The following is a 15,669-nucleotide window of genomic DNA, read 5'->3' on the forward strand; positions in this document are numbered from 1 at the left end:
TCCAGAACCTGAAGGCCCGGTTTACGTCGGCTCCCATCCTGCAAGTCCCCGACCCAGAGAGACAGTTTGTGGTGGAGGTGGACGCCTCCGATGTAGGGGTGGGGGCCATCCTGTCCCAGCGGTCTGCCAGCGACCAGAAGCTCCACCCGTGCGCCTTCTTTTCCAGGCGGCTCTCACCGGCAGAGAGCAACTATGACGTGGGGAACCGAGAGCTGCTTGCCGTTAAGCTGGCCCTTGAGGAGTGGCGTCACTGGCTTGAGGGGACCAGTCTGCCATTTCTGTGTTGGACTGATCACAAGAACCTTGAGTACATTCAGTCCGCTAGGAGACTGAACTCTCGGCAAGCCAGATGGTTGTGGTACTGTTCAATGTTACTCATGACAGCTCTAGGTTGGGAGGCCAGAGACCAATAAGAGGAGGGAGTCAATGTGTGGGGCGGGGTTGAGACACGGGGTGAGCTCGGAATAAACATGTTGGCTTTACTACACAGTCTGTCTCACGCACGTTATTAAGAGAACCCGACATGGTGTCAGAAGTGCTGTGTAGCTAAAGCAGGATATGTACAAGTTGTACTACTGTAGGGACGTAGGCAAAAGTTCGGAAGAAGTGTTCGGTGAAGTTAGATGAGTAATAACGAGCAGGACGGGGAAGTAGCTACCGTTAGCATGGCGGCTAACGCTCCCGGCGCTACGTTTAACATCCAGCCGCCGCAGCCCTTCGATTTTTCCAAACCGAACGACTGGACGAAATGGATTCGGAGATTTGAGAGATTCCGTCAGGCAAGCAACCTGTTTGCAAGCTCCGAAGACAACCAGGTGAATACCTTGATATACTGCATGGGAGACGACGCAGATGACGTCTTGAGAGGCTTAAAACTAAGCGCTACAGACCAGCATGTATACACAAAAGTGAGAGACGGATTGGAGTCGTTCTTCATTGTTAGAAAGAACATTGTGTATGAGCGTGCGCGCTTTAACATGCGCAAACAGGAGGCAAATGAAACAGTTGACGGTTTTGTAACTGCCTTACATGCATTAGCAGAGCACTGCAATTATGGGACATTGCATGACGAACTAATCAGAGATAGGATTGTAGTGGGACTGGCTGATGCAAGGCTCTCCGAACGCATGCAGATGGAGAAGGATTTAAACCTGGAAAAAGCCATTAATATGGCAAGACAATCAGAGGAGATAAAAAAACAACAAAACACATTGAGGAGTGATGCCAGTAGTGTAGGGCAGATGGATGCAGCCACTGTGGACAGAGTGTTCGAAGGCAGGAAGCTAAAAGAGAAGCCCAGGTTTAACAGATACAAAAGTGATGGAGCAAAGCCACACTTCGGCAGCCAGAGTAAACAGCCACATAGTTCCCAGTGCTACAAATGTGGTGGCTCACCTCACCCTAGACATGAGTGCCCTGCCAACGATGCAAAATGTTATTCATGTGGAAAAAAAGGTCACTTTCAGCGTGTCTGTCGTGCAGGCGGAAATGTGGACGGTATTGAGAAGGAAGAGGAGGATGAAAGTTTCTTCCTGGGTTCTGTGACGTCCGACAAAGCTGCATGGACCGTTAACATAGGAATAATGAACACCACAATCAGGTTCAAACTCGACACCGGAGCGGATGTCACTGCTGTCGCACAGACTGATATGAACCGCATATTTTCCGGTACGCAGCAGCCTGTTCTCCAGAAAGCAGAGAGACCTTTGCTTGGTCCGGGACGGATGCCGCTGGATGTGTCAGGGTTCGCCAGTATGCAGCTGAGAAATGGAGTCAAACAGTCCATGCAGAAGGTTTATGTGGTTAAAAATCTGAGTACGCCTTTGCTTGGATTTCCAGCCATTACAGCCCTTGGCCTGCTCAAACGTGTTGACGGCATAGATGTGGACACTCTCAAGTCGACGTACCCTAGACTGTGCAGTGGGCTAGGTGAGGTGAAACGGGCATATCACATAAAACTTAAACCAAATGCTGTGCCTTTCTCTCTGAAAACCCCTAGGAGAATTCCCCTGCCGCTGGTGGGGAAAGTCAAGGAAGAGCTCCAGCGAATGGAGAAGCTGGGCGTCATCAGCCGTGTGGAGGAGCCAACAGACTGGTGTGCCGGAATCGTGGTCGTACCAAATTAAAACAGTACACGACTGAGACTGTGTGTGGATTATACTGGCTTGAATGGGTATGTGTGCCGTGAAAAGTACATTCTGCCGTCTGTGGATCAGTCCCTTGGAATGCTAGCCGGAGCAAAGGTGTTCAGTAAATTGGATGCTAACATGGGGTTCTGGCAGATCCCCTTAGCAGAAGAGTCAGTCATGTACACCACATTCATAACACCCTTCGGGCGGTTCCATTTTAACCGCCTTCCCTTCGGCATCAACTCGGCACCTGAACACTTTCAGTGCATGATGGCGGAAGTCATAGAGGGGTTGGAGGGTGTGGTCTGCCACATTGATGACTTACTGGTGTGGGGGCGGGACCAAGACGAGCATGACACTCGACTCCATGCTGTGCTACAAAGAGTAGAGAAAGCAGGCATCACCCTGAATGTGGAAAAGTGTGACCTCTCACAAGAGCGAGATGGCCTTTTTGGGCCACATCATCTCAGCCACGGGCATCCGGCCCGATCCGAAGAAGACGGAGGCTATCACGGAGATGAAGGAGCCCACAAATGTGAGTGAGATGAGGAGTTTTCTTGGCATGGTCAACCAGCTGGGGAAATTCATTCCTCAGCTGGCGGAAAAAGACAAAGCACTCCGCGACCTCCTCTCGAAAAAGAACTGCTGGGTGTGGGACACGGACCAGGTAATGGCGTTTAAGGAGCTGAAGGAGGCACTTACTTCTCCTCCAGTGCTGGCCATGTATGACCCAAACAGGGACACTAAAGTATCAGCCGATGCATCTTCGTATGGCTTGGGAGGCGTTATTCTCCAGAAGGTGAACGGTGAATGGAGTCCTGTGGCTTATGCATCGCGGTCACTTTCTCCAACGGAGCAACGCTATGCACAAGTGGAAAAGGAGGCTCTGGGCCTCATATGGGCCTGTGAACGGTTCCGGGATTACCTCCTGGGAAAGCATTTCGTCCTGGAGACCGACCATAAGCCTCTTCTCAGTCTTCTTGGAGCCCAAGCACTCGATCTTCTGCCGCCAAGAATCCAGCGCTTCAGGATGAGGCTCATGCGCTACTCATACACAATCATACATGTGCCAGGGAAGTCACTCTGGACAGCAGACACACTGTCACGCTCGCCTGTGAAAGCAAGCATGTCCCCAGATGAAAACGAACTGATGGAGAGCACAAACATATATGTGGACTGTATCATTGAAAATCTGCCTGCCAGCCCCTCATACATAGAAAATCTGAAAGAGCAGCTCAATGCTGACAATGTCTGCTCACGGGTCATGATGCTGTGCAGAGAAGGATGGCCAGCGCATGATAAACAGGAATCAGTGCTGAAAAACTACTGGCTAGAGCGAGCCACACTCACAGTGGAAGACGGGTTGCTCCTAAAAGACTCACGGCTGGTCATACCTGCAACGCTGCGGAACGATGTGCTGGCCAAGCTCACGCCAGTCTGTATGGTGGCCGGGACTTGGTCAGCAGATAAATGACATGGTACTCAAATGCAGAACATGCATACAAGAGAGACACAATCACAATGAGCCGCTCATGCCCTCAGAGCACCCTGACCGACCATGGCAGAGGTTGGGGGCGGACCTCTTTGAACTGCTTGGTAAGACGTACTTACTTGTCGTCGACTACTTCTCGAGATATATTGAGATTGCTCTCTTATCCCACACCAGGTCCACCGACATCGTCACGCATCTAAAGGCAATCTTCGCTCGCCATGGCATCCCGGAGGTAATGATGTCAGATAACAGACCTCAGTTTTCTGGACAGGCCTTTGCCTTGTTTGCAGCTGCATACGGATTCAAACATGTCACCAGCAGCCCAAGGTTCCCGCAAAGCAACGGAGAAGCAGAACGGGCAGTCCAGACGGTGAAAAACCTTCTAAAGAAGGCAGATGATCCCTACCTGGCTCTACTCTCTTATAGAGCCACTCCTCTTCAGAATGGATACAGCCCGGCTCAGCTTCTCATGGGCCGACGTTTACGCACCACGGTGCCAGCTGTTCCCTCTCATCTGGACCCTGCACTGCCTGACAGCTGCGCACTGGCTCGGAAGGAAAAGGAGAAGAGGATGTCAGATGCTGCACATTACAACAGGCGCCACCGTGCAAAAATGCACAGTGTCTTGTCACCAGGAGAACATGTATGGGTCACCAACGCTAAGACGTCGGGAACTGTGATCCAGAAACACTCTACTCCTAGATCTTATTTGGTGGATGTACCTCAGGGGGTGGTGAGACGTAGCCGTCTGCATCTGATACCTCTACAGGAGCCTACACAAGAGAGGACATCACCACAGCAGCACACGTCAGAGCAGGCTTCCATGTCACCTGCTGCGACACCTCCAGTGTTACCTGCACAGTCTCCCACTCTCAGAACTAGGTCTGGGAGAGCCATCATTAAGCCCGATAGGCTTAACTTGTGAACAGATATGAAATGAAAGAAATCTTTGAAATATATGTTGAGTTATTGTTGTGTTATGGTGTCATGGTCATGGGAAGGCTTAGTTGAAGTTAATAAGGTTAGTTAAAACACGTGATGTTACGATGTGAGAATTCAGGGAACTGCAGTTGTTTAATTAATACACTTGTTTCATACTAGTTCCAATGCTCACCAAAATGCCTAACATTGTTTTCCTTACAGGGTTCAAATGGTCTGATGGGAACAACAGTTTATTCTTTGTTATCTTGAAAGGGAAGATGTGGTACTGTTCAATGTTACTCATGACAGCTCTAGGTTGGGAGGCCAGAGACCAATAAGAGGAGGGAGTCAATGTGTGGGGCGGGGTTGAGACACGGGGTGAGCTCGGAATAAACATGTTGGCTTTACTACACAGTCTGTCTCACGCACGTTATTAAGAGAACCCGACAATGGTCTCTGTTTTTTACCCGGTTTAACGTTTCCCTCTGTTACCGGCCCGGAACCCGTAACGTCAAGCCGGACGCCCTGTCACGTCAGTTTGTGGACAAGGGGGATTCCACCCCTTGCACTGACAAGATCCTGTCTGCCCCTGTTCTGGTTGCCTCTATCACCTGGGAGGTAGAGGAGCGAGTCAAGGCTGCCCTGGAGGCCCAGCCCGGGCCGAGCTCCTGTCCCCCTGACCGCCTGTTCGTTCCCCAGACCCTGAGGTCCGAGGTCCTCCAGTGGGCCCATAGCTCCAAGCTCACGTGCCATCCTGGGAGCCAGCGTACTAAGGATGCCTTGCAGCAGAGGTTCTGGTGGGCTACTCTGGAGAAGGATACCCGGGAATTTGTCAACGCCTGCCCTGTCTGCAACCGGCACAAACCTTCCCACCAGGCTCCCGCTGGTTTCCTGCAACCTCTGTCGGTGCCGCATCGGCCCTGGTCTCACATCTCCCTGGACTTTGTGACCGGTCTCCCGCTGTCCAACAAGCATACCACCATCCTAACGGTGGTAGATCGGTTCAGCAAGATGGCCCACTTTGTCCCTCTGCCCAAGCTCCCCTCGGCCAAGGAGACTGCTGAGCTGGTTCTGCTGCATGTCTTCCGGCTTCACGGGCTTCCCACGAATGTAGTCTCCGACCGGGGTCCTCAGTTCACGTCAGTCTTCTGGAGGGAGTTCTGCACGCTAATCGGGGCCACAGCCAGCCTGTCATCGGGATTCCACCCACAGTCTAATGGCCAGACGGAGCGCAAGAACCAGGAGATGGAGACAGCTCTACGGTGCTTGGTCTCCGAAACTCCAGCATCCTGGTCCCAGCAGCTCCTGTGGGTGGAGTATGCTCACAACACCTTGACCAGCTCTGCCACTGGAATGTCCCCGTTCCAGTGTGCCTACGGGTTTCAACCTCCATTGTTCTCGGCCTTGGAGAAGGAGGTTTCCTGCCCCTCGGTCCAGGCTTTCGTCCGCCGCTGCCACCGTACCTGGGCCAAGGCCAGAGTTGCGCTCCTCAGCTCAGCCAACCGGTACTCCGCAGCGGCCAACCGGCGCCGCTCCAAGGCTCCCATCTACCAGGTTGGTCAGAAGGTGTGGCTGTCGACCAGGGACCTACCCTTGCGAGTGGAGGCAAAGAAGTTGGCACCCAGGTTCATCGGACCATTCGAGGTCCTGAAGGTCATCAATCCTGCAGCGGTGAGGCTCAAGCTGCCCCGGGCCATGCGGGTCCATCCGTCATTCCACATCTCCAGAGTCAAGCCGGTGCGGGAGTGTCCACTGGTCCCTGCAGTACAGCCTCCACCGCCACCGCGGTTCATCGATGGAGGTCTTACCTACACGGTTCGTCGCTTACTTCGTTCCGGCCGTCGTGGGAGAGGGTTACAATACCTGGTAGACTGGGAGGTCTACGGCCCAGAGGAGAGATGCTGGGTCCCGGCCCGACACATTCTGGATGACCCTCTCATAAGAGAGTTTCACTGCAGCCACCCTGACCAGCCCTCCAAGGGCCCTGTGCCCACGGGGGCTACCCAGCCGAACTCTGCTCCCTCAGACATCGAGGAGGAGCCGTCCTCCAACCAGGACAATTCACCCGCCGATGAGGAGAGGGCGGAGATGTCGGAGGAGTATTAGGCCTCCCTCAGATCCTCTTCGCCAGCGTGGCGATGGCTTTGGGACGTCAGGAGCCGTCCCTTAGAGGGGGGATTCTGTCACGGTTTAGCGCCACACTTTTCCTTAAGTTATTTTCATCCTGTCTGCCTGTCTGTATTCTAACTGTCCTGTCATTTCAGATCCTGCTGCACACCCCCTTCATCAGTCACTCCCTCCTCGTCAGTCCTCATTTCTTGCACCTGGCCCATCCCTGTCTCACCTGTTGCACATCCCCTCATTAGTCTTCACTACTTAGGTCCCCTCACTTGCACTTGTCCCCTGCCAGATTGTTTTGTGTTTTTGAACCTAGCTCTCCAGCATTCCTTGTGTGTAATCTGTAGTGACCTGTTAAGTAAAAGAATCGTATTCCGTACCTCCGCCTTCCTGAGTTGTGCTTTTGGGTCCTTGGATTATCGGGCCGTTACAAACGGAAACTTTGTATCCGTTATAGAACTTCTCGGCAGATATGACCCTATATAACGAGATAGTGAAAGAGGTCCGCGACGCAGAATTTTATTCGATAATAATGGACACAACTCAAGACATTTCCAAAGTAGATCAACTCAGCCAGGTGCTGCGCTATGTAACAATTTCAAAAGATGAAAATGACACTCCGTTAGAGGTCAAAACACATGAAAGCTTCATGGGTTTCCATGCAGTGCATGATCAAAGCGCATCTGGTTTGGAGAAAGACATAGTTGGCCTTTTAGAGAAGAAGGGTATTTCTGTCAATAAATGTCGAGGACAGGGATATGATGGTGCAGCCACAATGAGTGGGGCGTACTCCGGGCTACAAAAACGCATCTCAGACAGAGAACGTAGCGCCATCTATATTCACTGCGCTTCTCACAATTTAAACCTCGTCCTGAACGATGCATGCCAAAATGTAACAAAGGTAAAAGATTTCAATGATTCTGTGATTCTTCAAAGCAGGGCCTACACTTAAACGGCTATGCCCGACGCGTTGGGCATCCCGGCATGATGCTGTGCGCTCTCTCCGCTTTCGCTTTAAAGACGTGATGAAAGCACTGACGAAAATATGTCTATTGTCCAACAAAAAGAAAGAGTGTGCCGAGGCCGAGGGACTCAAACACAGCATGGAGAATTTCGAGTTTGTCCTCCAAACAGTTATACAGGGTAAACTTCTCCAAACTGTAAATGTTGTTTCACAGAGCCTCCAGAAACAGAATGTGGATGTTTTGCAGGCAAGCGAATATCTAGCCGGTGTATCGCAGAGCCTTGCTGCACTCAGAGGGGAGTTTCAAAGCCTTAAAGAAAGAGCCCAAGATCTTGCCCAGTCCTGGGGCATTCCTCCCACATTTCTTCAAAAACGCGCCAGGCGCACCAAGAGGCATTTCGATGAGTTATGCGAGGATGAGAGGCTGCTGGATCCCGAGGAACACTTTAAAGGGTCAGTGTTTTACCAGACTGTAGACATAGCCATTACACAGGTCACCCGTAGGTTCAGTGGAATGCAAGAGGTGGCAAGGAGGTTTGGGTTCCTACGCCCACGAGAACTCCTGTCAAAGTCAGACAATGATATGTACCAGTCAGCGAGTGCCCTTGCTGAGCAAGACTCTGACGACTTATCCGCGGACTTCCCAGACCAGGTGCTCGCCTTAAGACAGGCGCTAGAGTTCGCCATCAGGGAAATAAAAAATGGCTCAATTCATGATTTAGCGAACACGCTAATAATAAAACACAACTCCATACTATCAAGTGTGTCTGATGTAGCCACGGCCATCAAATTATTTCTGACAATACCCGTGACTGTCGCAAGCGCTGAAAGGTCGTTTTCCAAGCTAGAACTGATCAAAACATATCTCAGAAGCTCCATGTCACAAGAGAGGCTGTCAGGTCTGGCCATCCTTAGCATAGAGAGTAAACGTGCGCGCAGTTTAGATGTAAAGAGCGTGGTTAAAGCCTTTGCACACAGATTTGCTAAAAGACGCGCACATGTGTATTCAAATGCAAACCTGTAGAAAGTAGCCTACCGGTGTATCGACTATATGTAGGCATATTTGTTATGTTGTTGTAACATATGTTCTGTTTGAGCTGTTCGATAGGCCCTAGCATATGTTTTTCAGTTGGAATACATTTGTTCTCTGTTTGAGCTGTTTTTTCTGATTGAATGCATTTCCCTCAAAAGAAAAGCTTTGGTCCTGTTCGTTTATCTTTGGATAATGACCGCTGGACAATACATTATCCCTTACATATGGAGGGGGGGGGCTCTCAGGGTTATTCTGCAGGGGGGCCTCATGTTTTTCCGCTACGGCACTGACTGTATTTACGCTCATCCTCAGCAAGCAGTTAAGGTTTCGCCAACTCCTCGTTTCTCAGAATAGAACCAGAGTTGGTTTGTCGCTAAGTGAGGAGAACCGGTGAGAAACACGAAGAGGTTGGTGGTGAATCGCGTGCTTCTACTCAGACTGAAGCCTCCAGGCTGCTCGGGGTTTGCAGAGGGACGGCTAGCTACAGCGGCTAACGACTGAGCTTCCTTAGTGCAGAGCCGTGCTTCTAACCTCCAACATAGCAAAGAAACTACACTCATTACATGTACCCTTAAGGGAGGCGGAGGAACGGCTAAACATGTGACACACTAAAGCAGAGAGAGCAGGAGAGGTCGAGAGGGAAGCCATCGCTAGCTGCTAAGCTAAAGTACGGGAGCTCAACTACGTGTGAACCAGTGGCGGTGCGTCAATAGAGGGCGCTAGGGCGCCGCCCCTCTTAAAATTTTGCGAAAAAAAAAAGAAAAGAATTATTATATACCAAATAATTGAAATAAGAAATATACCGTGTTGACGCGCTAAATGTGTGGGAGAGCGTAAGCCCCTGTCAACAACCAGTTAAATGTGACCAAATATAATATATCGCCGTTCATCATCACTGAGGAAAGCCCCTCCCCTCTCGGGCGCCGGCCAAATGTGAGTCTATGGAAGCGAGCAAACATTTCAGGGGCGTTACGGCGAGGACAGCTTCTCATTGGCGGATGAAACAAGAATCTTCGGGCGCATAAAAGTGCGCCCTAGCCAATGACATCGTTTCTTATTTCAATGTGATTGGACTATGCGTCGAATCAGAGACCTTTATCATTCCCTCACAGCCCATACAGCTCCCACGCAGCTATCACGTATCTTTCCCACAGCAGAACACATGTTGGACATTGTCAGATTTGGGTAGATATCACATCAGACTATAACCTTTTCTAAAATACCAATTCAACCCCCAGCGTGTGTGTGTGTGTGTGTGTGTGTGTGTGTGTGTGTGTGTGTGTGTGTGTGTGAGCTCCAGGCTAGAGCATCAAGGTGGCTCTTGGCCTTTTGTCTGTTGATGAGCCATCAAGACCCACAAAACATAGTGTTTTGTCTGTAGTATGAAGCCTGTTTGTAGTCGATATTTCCCCACATCTTATCTGTCTCTCTCTATATATTTATCTGTAGGTTGGTGTCACCATCCTTGGACACACCAGGGAACGCGTTGCCTTCAAAGACCACCTCACCAGTGCCTCCTTACTGCAGGGCCCCCAGTTTAAATGTCTTTACAAGTAGTGGGGCCTACTCTGTCAAACACCCAATGTAAAATGTGATGTCTCTCTTTCTGAATCTATTCTGCTCTAAACCTCTTTCATGTGAGGCTGTGGGCACCTCTTTTATTCTGTAAACCTCTGAAACCCAACCCAATGTTTCTTAAACCATTCTGCTCTGAACCTCTCATGCCCAAAGTGACACTTTGTTGATAGTTGTTATTGGACAGTGTTGAGCTCTGTGTTGTCTTGAAATAAAGCTTTGTTTTTTAGAATATTCTACTCAAAGCCTCTTTTCTTCTCATTGTGAGGTGCTATTTAAACCGCGCCGCCCAACTGCGCCCCCCCAAAAAAGAAATTAACCAGCCACCTGTTGTGCAACTCGTTCAGCAGGAAGAACACACACACACACACACACACACACACACACACACACACACACACACACACACACACACACACACACACACTAGCAATGCTGTGAAAGCTATAATTCTGCTGGGTTCTTCAAATAGGAATAAAACTGCACACATACAAATTGAAGCTTGAAATACTGGTTTATCACTCGCAGAAGTATTTTTTTTAAAGAGTAAAACAAAGTTCACATTCACAGCGCCGCTCCTCTTCCTGGAATGAACCACAGCTTGATAAGCCCTCCCTCTTCCTCCTGCTCTCTAACACAGCCGCTGGACTCTGTCCTCTTCCCTCCCCTTCAGATCTACAGCTTTACAGATGGGTGTAACCAACATGGTGTGAAGCGATAGAGCTGACGCGCCCCGTTCACTGAACATCACATGTTGTTCAGATCAAGTCAAAGCAGAGTCGTTTCTCAGGAAGTGAAACTCAGACAGTCGTTGCTACTGAGAGCTGAAATGGCGCAGCAAGGAGTTCAGCTGGATCGGGAAAGCTTCTCTTGTTCCATCTGTCTGGATCTACTGAAGGATCCGGTGGCTATTCCCTGTGGACACAGCTACTGCATGAACTGTATTAAAAGCCACTGGGACGAAGAGGACGGTAAGAAACTCCACAGCTGCCCTCAGTGTAGGCAGAGCTTCACACCGAGGCCTGTCCTGCTGAAACACACCATGCTGGCAGATGTAGTGGAGGAGCTGAAGAAGACTGGACTCCAAGCTGCTGCTGCTGATCACTGCTATGCTGGACCTGAAGATGTGGGCTGTGATGTCTGCACTGGGAGGAGACGGAAGGCCTTCAAGTCCTGTCTGCAATGTGTGATCTCTTACTGTGAGAAACACCTCCAGCCTCATATTCAATCACCTGCCTTTGAGAAGCACAAGCTGGTGGAGCCGTCCAAGAAGCTCCAGGAGAACATCTGCTCTCGTCACAATGAGGTGATGAAGATCTTCTGTCGTACTGATCAGCAGTGCATCTGTTATCTCTGCTTAATGGATGACCATAAAGGCCACGACACAGTCTCAGCTGCAGCAGAAAGGACCGAGAGGCAGAGAGAGCTGGAGGGGAGTCGACTAAACATCCAGCAGAGAATCCAGGACAGAGAGAAGGACGTGAAGCTGCTCCATCAGGAGGTGGAGGCCGTCAATCTCTCAGCTGATGAAGCGGTGGAGGACAGCGAGAAGATCTTCACCCAGCTGATCCGTCTCCTGGAGAACAGAAGCTCCGATGTGAAGCAGCAGGTCAGATCCCAGCAGAAAAGGGAAGTGAGTCGAGTCAAAGAGCTTCAGGAGAAGCTGGAGCAGGAGATCGCTGAGCTGAAGAGGAAGGACGCTGAGCTGAAGCTGCTCTCACACACAGAGGATCACAACCAGTTCCTACACAACTACCCCTCACTGGCACCACTCAGTGAGTCTACAGACTCCACCGGCATCGACATCCGTCCTCTGAGATACTTTGAGGACGTGACGGCGGCTGTGTCAGAAGTCAGAGATAAACTACAGGACGTCCTGAGGGACGAGTGGACAAACGTCTCACTGGCAGGGACTGAAGTGGACGTTTTACTGTCACAAGCAGAGCCCAAGACCAGAGCTGGATTCTTAAGGTATTCACGTGACATCACTCTGGATCCAAACACAGCGAACACATATCTGTTATTATCTGAGGGGAACAGAAAAGCAACATCAATGATGAAACAACAGTCTTATTCTAGTCACACAGACAGATTCACTGGTTATTTTCAGGTCCTGAGTAGAGAGAGTCTGACTGGACGTTGTTACTGGGAGGTGGAGAGGAGAGGAGGAAGAGTTTATGTATCAGTCTCATACAAGAATATCATCAGAACAGGGAACAGTCATGAATGTGTGTTTGGATTCAATGACAAATCTTGGGCGTTACGTTGTGACAACAACAGTTTTGCATTCTGGTACAACAACATCAGAGCTCCCGTCTCTGGTCCTCCGTCCTCCAGAGTAGGAGTGTACCTGGATCACACAGCAGGTGTTCTGTCCTTCTACAGCGTCTCTGAAACCATGACTCTCCTCCACAGAGTCCAGACCTCATTCACTCAGCCTCTCTATGCTGGAGTTGGGATTTGTTATTATGATTATGGAACCACTGCTGAGTTCTGTCAACTCAAACAGACAGAAGTGATTTAAGGGACAGCAGGTTCAATTATGTGTTTTAATTCTTAAACTGATGTTATTGTTCGAGAGCTGATTTCTCTTCACCTGTCAATCAAACATTGTGGGCGGTGCTTTGACGTGTTCTCATTATTGTTGTGTAGATGTTTGAGCTCCTTCCTGTGTCTGTTTAGTCGTGGAGGCTCTCACTGCTCATGGTCATCTTTGTTGACCTGAACTCATATTTCTCTGCAGGAAAATGTAAACTTCTCTGATCTCTAAATGTTTGATGAATATTGTTGTTGATGTATTTGTTGTTGTGTCTCTTCCTCTGCATGGGTCTTAAAGAGAGAAAGCACCAGAGCTTCTTTATCCTAGATATTTTATTCTCACCACTTCCTGTAAAGTATTCTATCTTTATATGTGTGAGACTAAATGTTGTTGTTGTCTGAATCAACATACAAATGATGTACTATGTTGTATTATAAAATAAAGTATCATGATCATAATCAATAAGGAAGTCATTCACTATTATTTTACATAAGTGAGATTCAGGTGAAACTAATTTAACAGACTTTACTGATGGGATGTGAACAAACTGAAGGTTTACATCAGGGGTGTCAAACTCATTTTCACCCCGGGCCTCATCAGCATCATGGTCGTCCTCAAAGGGTTGTAACTGTAACACTGTAGACATTTAACTCCTCCCAGCATCATGTTAACTGTCTTTGTATCAGATTATTGTTTATTCAAGTGTACAAATATTGTACATGCATTTATATGAATGTAAAAATATATGGAAGCAAATTTCTCTGTTACTATGACAGAAGTCCATTTAATTTAGGGTTAAGAAACCCACATTACTAAATTATGATAAATATACAATTATAAAGATCAAACTTAAAACAGAAGAAAATAACAAAGACAAAGATCAAACGCACGTTGTTATTATATTAACTTTCTTTAAAGCTTTTTTGTCACAGTTGAGAAAGACATAACTGGTCCAACAAGTAATTGTGAGCAAATAAAGACATGCATGTGGTCTGGGGCAGTGGTTCTACTGGTCTGGGGCAGTGGTTCTACTGGTCTGGGGCAGTGGTTCCACTGGTCTGGGGCAGTGGTTCAACTGGTCTGGGGCAGTGGTTCTACTGGTCTGGGGCAGTGGTTCTACTGGTCTGGGGCAGTGGTTCAACTGGTCTGGGGCAGTGGTTCAACTGGTCTGGGGCAGTGGTTCTACTGGTCTGGGGCAAAGGTTGAACTGGTCTGGGGCAGTGGTTCAACTGGTCTGGGGCAGTGGTTCAACTGGTCTGGGGCAGTGGTTCTACTGGTCTGGGGCAGTGGTTCTACTGGTCTGGGGCAGTGGTTCTACTGGTCTGGGGCAGTGGTTCTACTGGTCTGGGGCAAAGGTTGAACTGGTCTGGGGCAGTGGTTGAACTGGTCTGGGGCAGTGGTTCTACTGGTCTGGCTGCAGGACCCACCTTGACCCCTTCATGACAAGCTGAGATCCAATGTAAGGAACATTTTCAACTTCTCAAATTAATTTAATGATGTGGTGCAGTTTGAACCTGAGAAAGTACACAATATCACAGTATGCCAACACACATTTTTTTTTAATAAACATTCCCTTTTGCACTCAATTAAAAACCAAAAAGTGCATCTTAAGGACATGAGGTAGTACAACACACATAATATTTGTATAACTTCAGCCTTTTTAACAGACTCAGTGTTTTCATGCACAACAGCCCTGTGTCTGCAGTGGAGTCCTTCAGGTTCTGGGATCCACAATCTCCCGGGACTTGAAGTGGACCGCCAACATCAACACCATCCAGAAAAAGGCCCAGCAGAGGCTGTACTTCCTGTGCCAGCTCAGGAAGTTCAACCTGCTGATCCTGTTTTACTCCATCATCCAGTCTGTCCTCTGCTCTTCCATCACTGTGTGGTTTGGATCGGCCACCAGACAGGACAGAGACAGACTACAGCGGATAGTCAAGTCTGCAGAGAGAACTATTGGTTGCAGCCTGCCCTCCATCCTGGACTTGTACACCTCCTGAGACAGGAAGCGGGCTGGAAAGATCACTGCAGACCTCTCACACCCTGGACACAAGCTGTTCCAACTCCTCCCCTCTGGTAGGCGTAAACTAGATTCCAACACTGCATATTTAAAACCAAAGTGTGACACAAACTCACATCACGCTTCACTTCAGAGATTTCTGAGTGATTGAGGGTTCAAGTCTGACCTGTTACGTAACTCTGCTTCTAAATAAAGGACGTGTTTTGATGGAAGGTTTTTAAATACATTGGGCCCATTTTCAGACTTTAACCCTTTACATATCTGGAAGAAGTATTTAGATACTTTACTTCAGTAAAAGTACTAATGCCACACTGTAAAAAATGCTCAAGCTGCAGTAAAAAGTTCCTTCAGTAAAAGTATGTGAGCGTAATCAGTAAAACAAATCAGCAGAGTGGCGACCAGATAAACGCGAGGATTCATCACCGGAACACACGGAACGGATGTTTCCTTCTCATCGGAGTGGACGTGAACACTTCAGAAACGTGATCCGGATCCTCAGACAGACGCCCCGTGGAGATCCTCCTTCACTGAGAGTGCACTTCCCATTTGGGTGTTGCATTCAGGACCACCGGGAAAAGTTAGGACAAAACATAAAACAAATACAGTTCGCACATGAAGAGTTATTGTCATCCTGAATACAGTTGTAGGTATTCGCTTTGTTAACACAGTAAGTAACACTTTTAATAAAATTACAATGAGGGCAAAAACAAATCATAATGTCTTAGAAAGCATTTATTTATAACAATATGGACAAATCAACTTCTCTTTACAATTCTGCGTTCTTTTTTTTTCTTTGCGTGTGGATTTGACTTGGAAGTGTAATTTCCTATTTTTATGGAACGGTCTTCAACGTCACATGTGACTGAATATGAAGGGTT

At 48.7% G+C, this 15,669-nt stretch overlaps 1 protein-coding gene across 1 annotated transcript; it reads left to right on the plus strand.

Annotated features, from left to right (window-relative positions):
- The first annotated feature begins 11,043 nt into the window (after window positions 1-11,043).
- On the plus strand, window positions 11,044-13,230 carry LOC306733883 (tripartite motif-containing protein 16-like). The gene has a single exon (XM_079215193.1). The coding sequence runs from the start codon at window positions 11,062-11,064 to the stop codon at window positions 12,754-12,756; it is 1,695 nt and encodes a 564-aa protein (XP_079071319.1). The 5' UTR covers window positions 11,044-11,061; the 3' UTR covers window positions 12,757-13,230.
- The last annotated feature ends 2,439 nt before the right edge of the window (window positions 13,231-15,669 follow it).

This window comes from Taurulus bubalis (assembly GCF_910589615.1).
Source record: "Taurulus bubalis genome assembly, chromosome: 3".
NCBI classification, from domain to species: Eukaryota; Metazoa; Chordata; class Actinopteri; order Perciformes; family Cottidae; genus Taurulus; species Taurulus bubalis.